The 14269-nt window shown below is 34.1% G+C and overlaps 1 protein-coding gene across 8 annotated transcripts in view; it reads right to left on the minus strand.

Moving 5' to 3' along the window:
* The window catches only part of LOC106873108 (protein Obscurin), a 159782-nt gene that overhangs the window by 91798 nt on the left and 53715 nt on the right, over positions 1-14269 (minus strand). For all 8 annotated transcript variants that reach the window (XR_016243698.1, XR_001409839.3, XR_008265146.2 and 5 more), the window contains exon 3: positions 1271-1531. Coding sequence is in view for 3 of the 8 variants with exons in the window: in XM_089360202.1 (XP_089216328.1) it covers positions 1271-1531 (261 nt within the window). In the remaining 5 variants the exon portion in view is untranslated. The remainder of the gene's footprint in view (positions 1-1270; positions 1532-14269) is intronic.

The raw sequence follows: 14269 nt of genomic DNA on the forward strand, positions 1-14269 counted from the left end.
TTAATTTTTAAGCACATTCATTGCATATGTATCCTCACAACTTGTGTTTGAAGTATTTGAGTATTTGGAATAACTATAGTATAAGAAGACACACACACACACACACACACACACACACACACACACACACACACACACACACACACACACACACACACACACACACACACACACACACACACATAATTCCATCTCCTATTGAAAGTATTTGTTGATATACAATTTTAATAAAAACAAAAAAATTCATTCATTCAAGCCCATTTAAGTAGTGTTATTTAATTTTGAGCATAAATCTACTTAAAGAAATTTTTCTTAATATTGTTTCTCAATTAGTGATTCTATAACTTTAAAAAAATGTTCTCTGATCCTTTATGATATTTTTTAACAAATATACTCATATAATTATTACTTTGATATTAATTCTTATTAATTCTGACCATCAATAAGTAGATTATTGCCTTAAAGATGCTCCCAGAAAGAGCCAATTTTTTTTCAGACACACGTACCTGCCTTGAGGAAAAATTGATTTTAGCAATAATAATGACAGTGGACATTTAATAGCTTCTTTTTAGAAGGTATATATTAGCATGGGTTGGATATTTTTGACAGTTAAGTATTTGCTGCATATGGATTGTTTAAACATATGTTGGATATCCTTCTATAATTTCTGCTATTGTTTCATAATCATACTCATTCTTCTTCTGATAGATGTGACATGTATATTTCAGTTCAATTAACTGAAATAATCTATGACTATAGACTCAATATAGAGGATAAATTCTGAAGATAATCCATTATTTTAATCTCACAAATTCTAATTATTTGACTTGATTCCATATCCTTATATTTTCTAACATGAAATTAGTACTGGAAAGATAGGAACAAATTCTGATCATGAGATATTTCATACAAAAGATTTCTTCTTGGAACAAAATCTCTAATAAAAGCCAATATAAATGTTAGTTGGTTAGTTGATTTCTCCATTGTATAGAGTGAGAAGTGGAGATAGAGTAAATAGAAGATACATAGAGAGTTATTATAAGAGAAGCAAGATTAGTGGTTTTATATCTTAATAAATATTACACATTTCTTTCTATGAAATTTTACCAAGATATGTTTTTTATGGAGTGGATCGCTATTATGTTGATAAAGTTTAGATTGTAGGTAAGCTATATTTCCTGATATTAATGACAATGACAAAAGTGTACTTCCAAAGTTATCCATATATGACAAGTAATAATTTAGTTCAATATGAAATAATCAAACTTACCTTTACAAGTGAGCATGTCATAGTATGGCCTGTTGATAGCTGATAGATCTTCTTCAAAATTAATTGTTGTATTGTTAATTGTGGCTTGAGCCTCAAACAGGCTATCAAGGCTTTCTTCTGAAGCAAGCATGGTTCTGTAGCCTGAATAACTTACTTCACTTGTTGTACTTTCAGGTGTTTCTCTGCAAATCAACTCTCGTCTTCTCTTTATGCCTTCAATGCCAACTAGTGCACATAGTTCTTCAAGAGGTGTTGATTGAACTACAAATCAAAAAATAAATATTATTTATACCAACCAATCAATCAATCAAAATTCAAAATCTAAGAAAGCCAAAAATGCATAGCAAGAGATGCAGCCTCATTCTTTCATCCTTTCCTATCCAATCTTGTATTTTACATCATTTTCTTCCCTGTCCGTTTTTCAATGATGCTTAATCACCACCATTTGTGGTCTTCTCTTCCTCTTTCATTTGTTTTTCCATGTATGACCACAATCACTGCACAACTTCACTTAGGGAAGGGTACCTTGTTGTGTTGCTATGTGACCAAACTATTATATTTTCCTCCTTTTGCCCATTGATTAACTAGATGTAGAGATCTGATAATTGGCTAAGTAAAATTGCTTTCAGAGTTAAGCGGAAGAAAGATTTGTGTAAGAAATATTTGAAGTTTAAATTTGAATCTGGCAATTAGTATTATCTAGTTAATGTTAATTATACAATACTAAATATACAAATGAGACATAGTCCTCTGATTCACCTTGAAGGGCAATAAATCTAAATAAAAACCAAGTAGTGCCATGATGAGTCATCTAAACTATATTAGCATAGAAAACAGATGTAAAATAACAATGGCAGCAATGATAATGAGAAGTTATTAGTTTTATCTTTGAAAAGTTAGCATCAAAATGTTAATGGTACAAACTCTAGGCTCTAGCCTGGATAAGAGCAAGAACATATAAGCTTTCCTACTCCAACACTCTTCCTCATGGAAAACCAATTTATTACATCTTTGAAGTGTTTCTATTCACTAACTAACTTATCAACATATGCCAGCTCTAGTTTCCCTGGATCCTACTTTCCACCTCACATATGCTATGATATGTCTCTTCAAACGATCTCTATTGCAGTTTTGAAACTCAGTTATATGACATTAACACTCCAATGAAGGTGGCCTATTTTGGAAACATCTCTTCAAAACTAATCTAAAGAGAACAGAGAGTGTTCATAGTCCATTAAAAGAACCTGACAAGAGGTGATGAGGCATTCAATACATCATCACTTGACTTGGATAGAGATAACAGCAAAATCTTCATCAAAATCAAACTCCACTATATTTAATAAGAAGGACAAATTGGTTAATGTCATTTTAGATATACAATATTTTTTTTAAAAAGTGCAAGAAATTCTGAGGTGATTACTGCCGGAATAGTTTTGGCCATAGGTTTACTCAATCAAGACTACCTGGGGCTAAACAACCATAGTAACCTAGTGTTGGTGGCATAATAAACAACATGTCTTCTTTTTTAACAGTAATAAGCTGCTTAATAAAAAATACATCTTGGAGTTAACTCTGAAAATCCTTAGATTAAACAGCTAATTTAAGAAAACACAGATTACAGATAAGATGTTTCATACCTGCATCATTTTTCTAGTTATAGCACTGATTATTTCCTTTTAGTGGTGGATTATGGCATAAATTTATTAATAATTCACTTCCCAAGCAAAAACAGGAGTACTAAAAACCCATCCCAATGTCAATGTTATCCACTCAGACTTGACATGAGAAATAACTTAATGGTTAGTAGAAACTATATAAAAGTCATTGTATAAACTATGATAAATAATGAACTACACTGTAAATAGTGAATAAATCAATTGCTAAGATTTTCAAAATAAACTGACATCAGACTTCATAAACACCAGCTTGAGAATCAGAACAGAAACAGATGCACTGGCAGGACTCAAACCTTGTACCAGTTGATTATTGGCCATGTTACCAATTATACTACAGAACACCTACCAACCTCCCCATTCTCTCTCTTGTCTTCTTCTCTCTTAATTTCAGAAAGAGTCTTAGGTTCTTTACTAAAAAAGTTTAATCCAATTTTGTAGAATTCTTCTTTCAACTTCTTAATCTAGATGGGTTTGTATAGTAACATCTTTGCAGGTAAATTTGCCTAACATTCTGCCTGTATAATTAGTTATACTGTTATACTAGAGAACCACCCATCACCAATGTCCAACCCAATTTCTCATTAAAAAAAATAACTGGATGATCAGCAGAAACTACATCATATACACTCTATAAACTATGATATGCCCCCCCCCCCACACACACACGTGCACATGCATGCATACCTACACACACACACACACACACACACACACACATTCACACAATAGTAACAACAATGACAACAAATTATCTGTAGGACTCTTCTAAGCCCAGTCTTCACAATATCGCAAGCCCATACCACCAATGTATGAAAGCTTGTTGGATCATTTAAACACAACAAAGTAATTAGTCACAGTTTCTTAAATATCATTCCATAAGCCACATATTGTTGATAGTTAGTAAGTGTTATTACAATTATTGAATGATAGACTTAACCTGTTACCCCATTAATACCACCAATTGCCCCACAGTTACTTTTAGTGGAGTTTTCTTCATTGAAAGTACTTAGATTAGGTTCTCACTCTGAAACTAGTTATATTCTTTATGAATTATAGTTATCTTATTCATCTCCCCAATTCTCTACCAGTCTTGAACACCCTGCAAATGTCATGAGGAATGTCATTCCTCTGCTGATTAAACCATAGAAGAAAAAAAAGGAAAATCCCATTATGCTATTTGCCTCAGTCAATCAAGCTGTTTGATTTACTAAAAGCCACTGACAACACAATGTTATAACAACATATACTAATGTAAAATCAAACTAACCAATCCAAAGTAGCATAGTTTGATAGATACTTAAACAAAAGTTAATTGATGATCTGTAGGGACACCATATTCTGTTATGCAACCATGATATACAACAAAGTATATCAAACGTTTTTATAAGTTAATATTGTGTTCTCTTGTGTTAGCAGTGCTATTACATCACTTGTTAAGCTTATCTCTACAGATTTTCTATAGAGATTATAGGCAGCACTATAACGAAATTAGTACCAGCAATAATTTCTATGGAAAATCTATAGAGATAACCATAACAAGTGGAAAATTAATTGAATACTAAAATAAAGACTACTTGTGAGGGAACATTTTACCAGATAAATATTGTATCTTATAAAAGATTTATAAACATCAATATTTTAATTTGTTCAATAAAATATCCTAAGTAAAAAAAAAAAAAAAATTCTAACAATTTGTGAAGGATTTCTCTGTGTTCCGGTTGCTGTGACCCTGGATTGCTTTTACTGGAATACCTGCTAGGATTACCGATTGGCCGGAATTGTGTTGCAGTGTCTTGAACTGTCTTCCTTCCTTCTTTTTCTCTGCTCTGTCTTTCTGTTCCTTTTGTATGTATTTATTTATTTATTTATTTATTTAGGTATTTTTACTGTGAACTTTTTTGTTGAACTTTTCTTTGGATTTTTTGAACTTTTTTTTGAAGGCATGGCAAAAAAGAACAACACTGTCTTGGAGTGGGAACTGTGCCCACCCAAGCGCCCCTCTCATTTTTCATATGTATCATCTTTTCATTCTACATTTTGTCTTTGTCCAGCCCTAGCTACGGCCATTCTGTGTAAAGCCTATATGGCTAATTAATGAAATAATGTAGTTCCATTTCTTTCCAGTTTCCTTGCTGCCAATAGTATTCTTTCTTTACTCTGCTCAATATAATTTTCCAGATCCATTATTCCAATATTAAGAGTGTCTTCTGCATTTAGTAATCCTCTGTTACTTTCTCTTCTACGTAGGTAGGGTCAGTCAGTATGGCTTTTAAGATGGAATGCATTGTGCACTGAGAGCAGCCTTTTAGTTCTTCCATCCAAACTCAACTTTTCAGAAAGAGAGCAGATTATCTCAGTAAGGGCATAGCCCATGTATTTATGGCTTTAATGATGTTCCCTCCATTCAATTTTATCATTATTATTGCTATCATTATTTCTATTTCACTCCTCAGAGTTCTCAATTTTACTTGCTCCAGTTTAATCTGTAAGAACAGACAGCAACCTGTTGTCAAAGGTCTTACAGAATCTCTTTGACCCAATAGAACAGTTTTCTGAGCATGTTTTACCTTCATATTAATCCCAAATTCTACAACAAATTTCTCAAACCTGATTATTGATACTCCAAGGGCCCCTATAACTACTGGGATGACAATTACTCTTTTTTATTGCTCACATTCATGTAATTTCATCTTTTGGCAGCTTGGACTTTTCAATCTTTTTCCAGCTCTTTGTCACCCACATGTGCATTGCCAGGCAGTGTCTATTATTTTGGTTTCCTTCAGCTTTTTATCCACTACAGCAATATCTTGTCTCCAAGCATCAATTACTGAGTCACACAGGATTGTAAAATCCCATAATACCTTTTGCTCATTATTCTCAGTAACACCTTCTGGTTTATGTTCATATCATTTCTGTGTACTTTCAAGGCCACAGAAATGGTATGAACATTATTGTTATTGTTGTTGTTGTTATTATTATTATTATTATTATTATTATTATTATTATTATTATTATTATTATTATTATTATTATTATTATTATTATTATTATTATTATTATTATTACTACTTAAATTGGCAAAGGTGGCAAGCTGGCAGAACTATTAGCATGCTGGGTGAAGTGCTTAGAGATATTTCGTCTGTCACTACGTTCTGAGTTCAAATTCTGCCAAGGTTGGCTTTGCCTTTCATCCTTTCAGGGTCAATAAATTAAGTACCAGTTGAGTACTAGGGTCGATGTGATCAACTGTCACCCTCCCCACAAAATCCAGGCATTGTGTTTATAGTAGAAAGGATTATTACTTAAGGTGGCAAACTTTCAGAATTGTTAGCACATCAGGCAGAAGTTTTAGCAGTATTTCATCTGTTTTTACATTTTGAGTTCAAGTGCTTTGTCTTTCATCCTTTGGGGTTTATAAAATGAGTACCACTTGAGCACTGGAGTTAGCGTCAACGACTTAACTATCCCCCAAAATTACTGACCTTGTTCCAAAATTTGAAACCATTATTATTATTATTATCATTATTATTATTATTATTATTATTATCATCATCATTATATTTTAAAAAGATTGACATAACTCTTCACGAAGGTAAATAAACTATACAAAGAGCGTGATGTGATTGAAATAGATTGCATATAGGTTTGAACGATATTTCTACAGCTTGACTGTCTTTTTCAAATTCAAAATGCCAAATACTGCATTCCTACTTTGAAGGAGTGTCATTCTATCAAAGTGGGAAAGTAATGAGTGCTTTCCATAATATATGGGCTGTACCCATTAAGGTTATCTTTCGTAGTTCACAGAGACTGAAGTTACCAGGGAGTTGCTTAATATACTTCTCAGCTCCCTTTTTTATCATTTTCAATGCACCAATTACTACTGGTATTATCATAGTACTAAGCTTTTTTTTTTTTTTTTTGATTTTTGTGATTTCAGTTTGCAGATCTTTATAGTGAGAAAGCTTTTTGCATTCTTTTCTTGAGATATTTTGATCTTGTGGGACAGACATATCTATTAACAGACAAGTTCGTCTGTTGTAGTCCTTGATCACAATGTCTGGTCAATTGGAGTCAATTTTTCTGTCAGGTTGTATAGGAAAGTTCCAAAGGATGGTGACGCCCTCGCCATTTACTACAACCTCTAGATGGTGCCTGTAACACTTATCAAGGGATTATTATTATTATTATCATTATTATTATCATTATTATTATTATTATTATTATTATTATTATTATTATTATATGTTTGGCTTCTGCTTTGTATTTGCACAAGTTGACTCCAAGTGTCATCCAGAGACCGCAAGAGACAACAAGTTAGAAGTTCAAGTTGATGTTATGGTTTTGCATAGAGTATTGTTCTAGAGAATATTTGTCAAGGCATAAGAAAACTAGAAGTTCATTTTAAAAGTAATTTGGCGGTAAGATGATGGTGTGATCTTAAGATGACAGTAAAAGGTGTTATTATCATTATTATTATTATTATTATTATTATTATTATTATTATTATTATTATTATTATTATCATTATCATTATCATTATTATTATTATTATTATTATTATTATCATTATTATTATTATTATTATCATTATCATTATCATTATTATTATTATTATTATTATTATTATTATTATTATTATTATTATGCTTTGTGACATTTCATCTTTCTTCATGTTCTGAGTACAAATTCCAATGAACTCAATTTTGCCTTTCATCCTTTCGGGGTCAATAAAATAAGTACCAGTTGAGTACTGGGGTCAAAATAATCAACTTACCCCTTCCCCCGAAATTGCTGGCCTTGTGTCAAAATTTGAAATCATTATTGTTATTATTATTAAGGCAGTGAACTGGCAGAATTCTTAGCAAACCAGCCTAAATGCTTAATGGCATTTCATTTATCTTTATGTTCTGTGTTCAAATTCTGCTGAGGGGAACTTTACCTTGTATCCTTTCAGGGTCAATAAAAATAAGAACCAGTTAAGTACTGGGGTCAATGACATCAACTAGTTCCTACCCCCAAAATATCAGGCCTTGTGCTTATAGTAGAAAAGATTGTTATTATTATAATTATGGTGGAAAGGTGGCAGAACCATTAGCATGCTGGACAAAATGCTGAGTGGCATTTCTTCTAGCTTTATGTTCTGTGTTCAAATTTCACCAAGGTCAACTTTGCCTTTCGTCATTTTGAGATCGATATAATAAGTACCAGTTGAGCACTGTGGTCGATGTAATTGAGTTGCCACTTTCCCCAAAAAATTTCAGTCCTTGTGCCCATAACAGAAAGGACTATCATTATTATTATTATTATTATTATTATTATTTGAAGTGGTGAGCTGGCAGAATCATTAGCATGCTGAGAAAGATGCTTAGAGACATTTTGCCCAGCTTTACGTTCTGGGTTCAAATTCTGCCAAGTCAATTTTGCATTTCATCCTTTTGGAGATGTTGAGTGCAGGGGTCGATGTAATTGACTTAACTCTTCCTCCAAAATTTCAGACCTTATGCTTTTAGTAGAAAGGATTATCATTATTATTACTATTATTATTATTATTGTTGTTGTTTTGATCATCACTGTTACTAGACATTGCATGCACAAATGTTTTATATTTGAAATCAATGCCCTTGATACCAGATCACAACCAGTTTCCTTAAATATATAAAGGACCTTTCTTACAATCCTTGCCATTCCCAAAAGAGCAGATTACCGAATTAATGCAACTCTCATTGTTAAATCAATCTCAATAAAACTGCCAAGTCTGGCAGAATCATTAGTACGCTGGGCAAAATGCTTAATGACCTTTCATCCATTTTTACATTCTTCATTTAAATTCAGGGCATTTATTATTATTATCATTATTATCTTCATCAACATCATCATCATTATCATCATCATCATCATTATCATCATCATCATCATTATCATCATCATCATCATTATCATCATCATCATCATTATCATCATCGTCATTATTATTACATAATAGAAACAGCTTCCTTCAAGTTAAAGTATTGGTCAAAATATTAGACTAGCACACAAACTTCTATTTTACAAGTTTTATTAACTTTTTCTCCAGTACAGACAGACACTGATTTTCTTAGATAATGATTTTCTTTTGAATAGGAATGTCATAATTTGATACCTGTAATTTGATTAGAGTATCTTTTAATTACCTTCCACTGGCCTTTCCTAAACTATAAGTCCTTTCATACAAGAAGTTTGATGACATCAAGCAAACTAAATGACATAGTAGATGGAGTCAATTTGAATAGCAGTGATACGTCTTTATAACCAGATATCAAAAAATTACTTAATTGGTAATAATAGCTTAGATTGACCAAAGCCATTTGAGTGAAATTTGGTTGCATGAAACTATGCAGGAGCTCATTAGAAGGACCATGACCTACTTTTGGGTTGTCACACTGTATAATGCTGATTCTACTTGAGAATTACATTAAAGCTATGTGTTTCTGTGACATATGGAGCTACTTTCTTCATTAATTTTCAGTTAGGCACTCAAACAATGAAATTGTTATGAGAGTCCATTATTTTTAATATAAATTCATTGGCACAGATAGAGTTTGGCCTGCCCAAAACAGATCTTGAGTTGCTGCCCCTTTCCTGCCTACCACCACCCACACAAAAATTGCATATCACAGTATATACTAAGTTCCACCTCAAGGAGATGCAGCTAGGGTCACCCCATTCTGCTCCACTCCTCTCCCTTTAGCTAAACTAGAATATAGAATATGTTATCCATTAACTTCAATATTAAGATATACATGCAAAAGAAAATAAATAACCAGAATTTAAAACTATATCAAGAATATCAAAATATATAAAGATATTGTAAGTGATATTAGAATAAACAGCTTAAATGCTTTCATATTTAATTATCCAATTAAATTTTATGTGAAAAGGAGCAAATGAAACTTTGATCAGCAAGGTAAGTAAAGTATATCTTGATACATTTCTACATAAAATATTCCTGAGAAAGATAGAACATATAAATATAATTTGAAACATATAAGTGGTATATCTGGTAGCAAGGTTACTAGATGTGTACTTGGAACATAAGATGGGTGGTATATCTAAGAATGTAATGGGGTTAAGGGAGAAGCATAAAACTATATTTAGAAAGTAAAACAAATACCATATTTCATTATCATATTTCAGCACAGAAATATAGGCTTCTACATGTTTCTCTTCACATGTAAAACAAAAAGTAAAAAGAAAAGAAAAAAGAAAGCAAAGAAGATGCTACTTAAGAAGACTGTTGCAGAACTTAATGAACATTTATTTTGTCTTTTTAAATGTACCATAATTTGTTCTGGCAATTAATATATAAGAGCAAAGTAAATTACAATGAAGGGGAAAAGTGTCTGAGTTATTTTTACCACTTGTAAAGATTAAGCAATATTAGGTTAGCAGTAAATCTCACCAACATCTCAATATACATATCATGTTTTCATGATATCCACACTATATACGTTCTTACAGAGCAAGCAGCTTACTACCAACCAAGGTAAATTGAATTGTATCCAGCATATTGTAAACTTAGTAGCTTCTCACCTGCTAGATAATACTTTTTTCTAATCTTATGTTGATTAAAGATAAAAAAAAAGACTTTAATGGAATTTTTTAAAATTATTTTTAAGCACTAAAACTTTTAAGTTGTTAAAATATTTATTAATAAATTATACTTCAATTTTGTATCTATATATCATAATCTGTCTTGCAAACTACACGCATGACACACACATGTGCACACATGTGCGCATACACACACACACACACACCACACACACAAACACATACACAAAGATGTCTGTATGCGTAAACACCAAAAATATTCATACACATGTACATACATATGAATTGATAGCTAGATAGATAGATAACAAAAGAGAGAGAGAGAGAGAGAGAAACATACACACACACACACACACACATGTATATGTATATGTCTTTTACTCTTTTACTTGTTTCAGTCATTTGACTGTAGCCATGCTGGAGCACCGCCTTTAGTCGAGCAAATCAACCCCAGGACTGATTCTTTGTAAGCCTAGTACTTATTTTATCAGTCTCTTTTGCCAAACCTTTAAGTTACGAGGATGTAAACAGACCAGCATTGGTTGTCAAGCGATGTTGGGGGGGACAAACACAGACACACAAACATATACACACACAAATACATATACATGTATGTATATATATATATATATATATATATATATACATATATATACGATGGGCTTCTTTCAGTTTCCGTCTACCAAATCCACTCACAAGGCTTTGGTCGGCCCAAGGCTATAGTAGAAGACACTTGCCCAGGGTGCCACGCAGTGGGACTGAACCCAGAACTATGCGGTTAGTAAGCAAGCTGCTTACCACACAGCCACTCCTACATCTATGTGTGTGTATATATTTATATATATAGACACACACACACATGTTTATACAGATATACTTTTTCTGTATCTCCTCCATTTCTCCCACTACTGCCACACCATAACCCCCACCCCTTCAATACACTTTCATTTCTTTAACCCTCCCACTGTAGTTCAACTTCTGCTACTGCTGTCTATTTAAGTCACCTACTTTTCACATAGCCTTGAATGAATGGAGACAATTAAAAATAATGAGATTTCCCCTGCTCTTAGTTTCAAGAAGAACATGACAAACTCTCCATTGTTGGTGTCACTATGAATTGCACTAAGTACAACTCTAGAATAAAAATGGTATTATGAAGGATCTTCTGCATAGAAACCATACCAAAAATGGAATAGCAATTCTGATGTTGTCTTCCAACCCATCTAGGAGAGCAGAAACTTCAAAATAAAAACTAATTTAAACTATTGTAACCTTTCTAACTCATACCAGCATATATATACATGCATACATACATCATCATCATCATATAGCATCCCTTTTCCATGCTGGCATGGTTTAAACAGTTTGACTGGAACTGGTAAGCCAGAAAGCTGTACAAGGCTCCAGTCTGGTTTGCTTTGGTTTCCATGGCTGGCTGCCTTTCCTAATGCCAACCACTCCAAGAATGTAGTGGGTGCCTTACACATGTCACCAACGCAGGTGTCTTTTATGTCACCAGCACAAGTGCCTTACTCACATGTGCACACACACACACACACACACACACATTCTTTTGTTCTTTTACACATTTCAGTCATTTGATTGTGGCCATGCTGGAGCACCACCTTAAAAGGTTTTGGTCAAAGAAATCGACCTCAGGTCTTATTCTATTGGTCTCTTTTGCCAAACTGCTAAGTTACAGAGACATAAACACACGACCATTGGTTGTCAAGCAATGGGCGAGGGGGAATGTGAGGAGGGGGAGGAGGAGAGGAGGAGGAGGAGAGGAGGAGGAGGAGAGGAGGAGGAGGAGAGGAGGAGGAGGAGAGGAGGAGGAGGAGAGGAGGAGGAGAGGAGGAGGAGGAGGAGGAGGAGGAGGAGGGGGAGGAGGAGGGGGAGGAGGAGGAGGGGGAGGAGGAGGGGGAGGAGGAGGGGGAGGAGGAGGGGGAGGAGGAGGTGGAGGAGGAGGTGGAGGAGGAGGGGGAGGAGGAGGGGGAGGAGGAGGGGGAGGAGGAGGGGGAGGAGGAGGGGGGAGGAGGGGGGAGGATGGGAGGGGGAGGGGGAGGGGGAGGATGGGGAGGAGATGAGGAGGAGGAGAGGAGGAGGAGAGGAGGAGGAGGAGAGGAGGAGGAGGAGAGGAGGAGAGGAGGAGGAGGAGGAGGAGAGGAGGAGGAGGAGAGGAGGAGGAGGAGAGGAGGAGGAGGAGAGGAGGAGGAGAGGAGGAGGAGAGGAGGAGGAGAGGAGGAGGAGAGGAGGAGGAGGAAGAGAGGAGGAGGAGAGGAGGAGGAGGAAGAGAGGAGGAGGAGAGGTGGAGGAGGAAGAGAGGAGGAGGAGAGGAGGAGGAGAGGAGGAGGAGAGGAGGAGGAGAGGAGGAGGAGGAGAGGAGGGGAAAACATGATATTCATAAATTATAGTGTTTTCAAAAATGTAATTAACCTTTAAAAAACATAATTTAGATTACAAAGAATGTAATCTGGCTTGTAAAAGTAAACTATTAATTCATATTATTTATTCATAGATAAGAATATTTGAAAAAAACTTCTGTAATTATTTTCAAGCTATAACTGGCATTTACTTCATTGCTATAGTAAGATTTATATCATACTTTCTGGTCTCCTCAGTTATAAAGTGCATAATTATATAGAAAATATCAATTGAATGCTAATTCTGTAGCTAATTTTATTTTATTATATTTTTTTTATTTTCAAAATTTCTGACCATCATTTTCATGTAATTTGCATCGTCACACCAAATCAGTATCATAATAATGTATAGTAAACATTAAAAAGCAATAATGACTAACATCACCTTTTAAAATACTACTTTATTGTCTCATATTTCTAAAATATTCATCACCATTTCTCAGTTTATCAAAAACATAATTATTTTCAGTATTTAGTTTAATGTACTAAGATCAAATCATTTGTGTAGATCGTCTGGCAAAAACTGAACACTCATACATCATCTTTGACAGGAAAGTGCATCATGTTATTAGAAATTATTTTATTGATTCCAATGATGTGAGAGAAAAAAAGCCAATACAAGCAATATTTGAGTTATGAGAGATGAAATATTAAACCTGATCTAGTTTAGACTTTATGTACCTTTTTTTTTTTAATCTTTTACTTGTGTCAGTCATTAGACTGCAGCCAGGCTGAGGCACCTCTTTGAAAAATTTTTAGTTGAATGAATTGACTCCAGGACTTATATTTTTTAAACCTGGTACTTGTTTTATTTGTCTCTTTTGCTGAACAGCTAAGTTACAGGGATGTAAATACACCAACACCAGTTGTCAAGTGGTGGTGGGATGACAAAAACAAAAGACAGGCTCAGACACAACCATACACACCAACACACACACAGACACACACATGACATACACATACATGCATACATGTATATATATATACACTATGGGCTTCTCTCAGTTTCCATCTACCAAATCCACTTACAAGGCTTTGGTCAACTTGATGCTATAGCAGAAGACACTTACCCAAGGTGCTACACAGTGGGACTGAACCCAGAACCATGTGGTTTGGAAGCAAACTTCTTACTATGTAGCTACACTTCTGCCTATACGATGTTAAATATTTTAGACTAAAACCCCATTTCAGTTTAGATACTTTTTGATAGTTTCTTCAAGAGTTAAAGCAGTGTGCATGACCTTTACTGACTCTCTGAGACTGGTTATTGATCCAGAAACACTTTCAGAAGTGATAAATGTTGGAGA

The sequence above is a fragment of the Octopus bimaculoides genome, chromosome 1 (genome assembly GCF_046866305.1).
Source record: "Octopus bimaculoides isolate indiv1 chromosome 1, ASM4686630v1, whole genome shotgun sequence".
Classification (NCBI taxonomy): domain Eukaryota; kingdom Metazoa; phylum Mollusca; class Cephalopoda; order Octopoda; family Octopodidae; genus Octopus; species Octopus bimaculoides.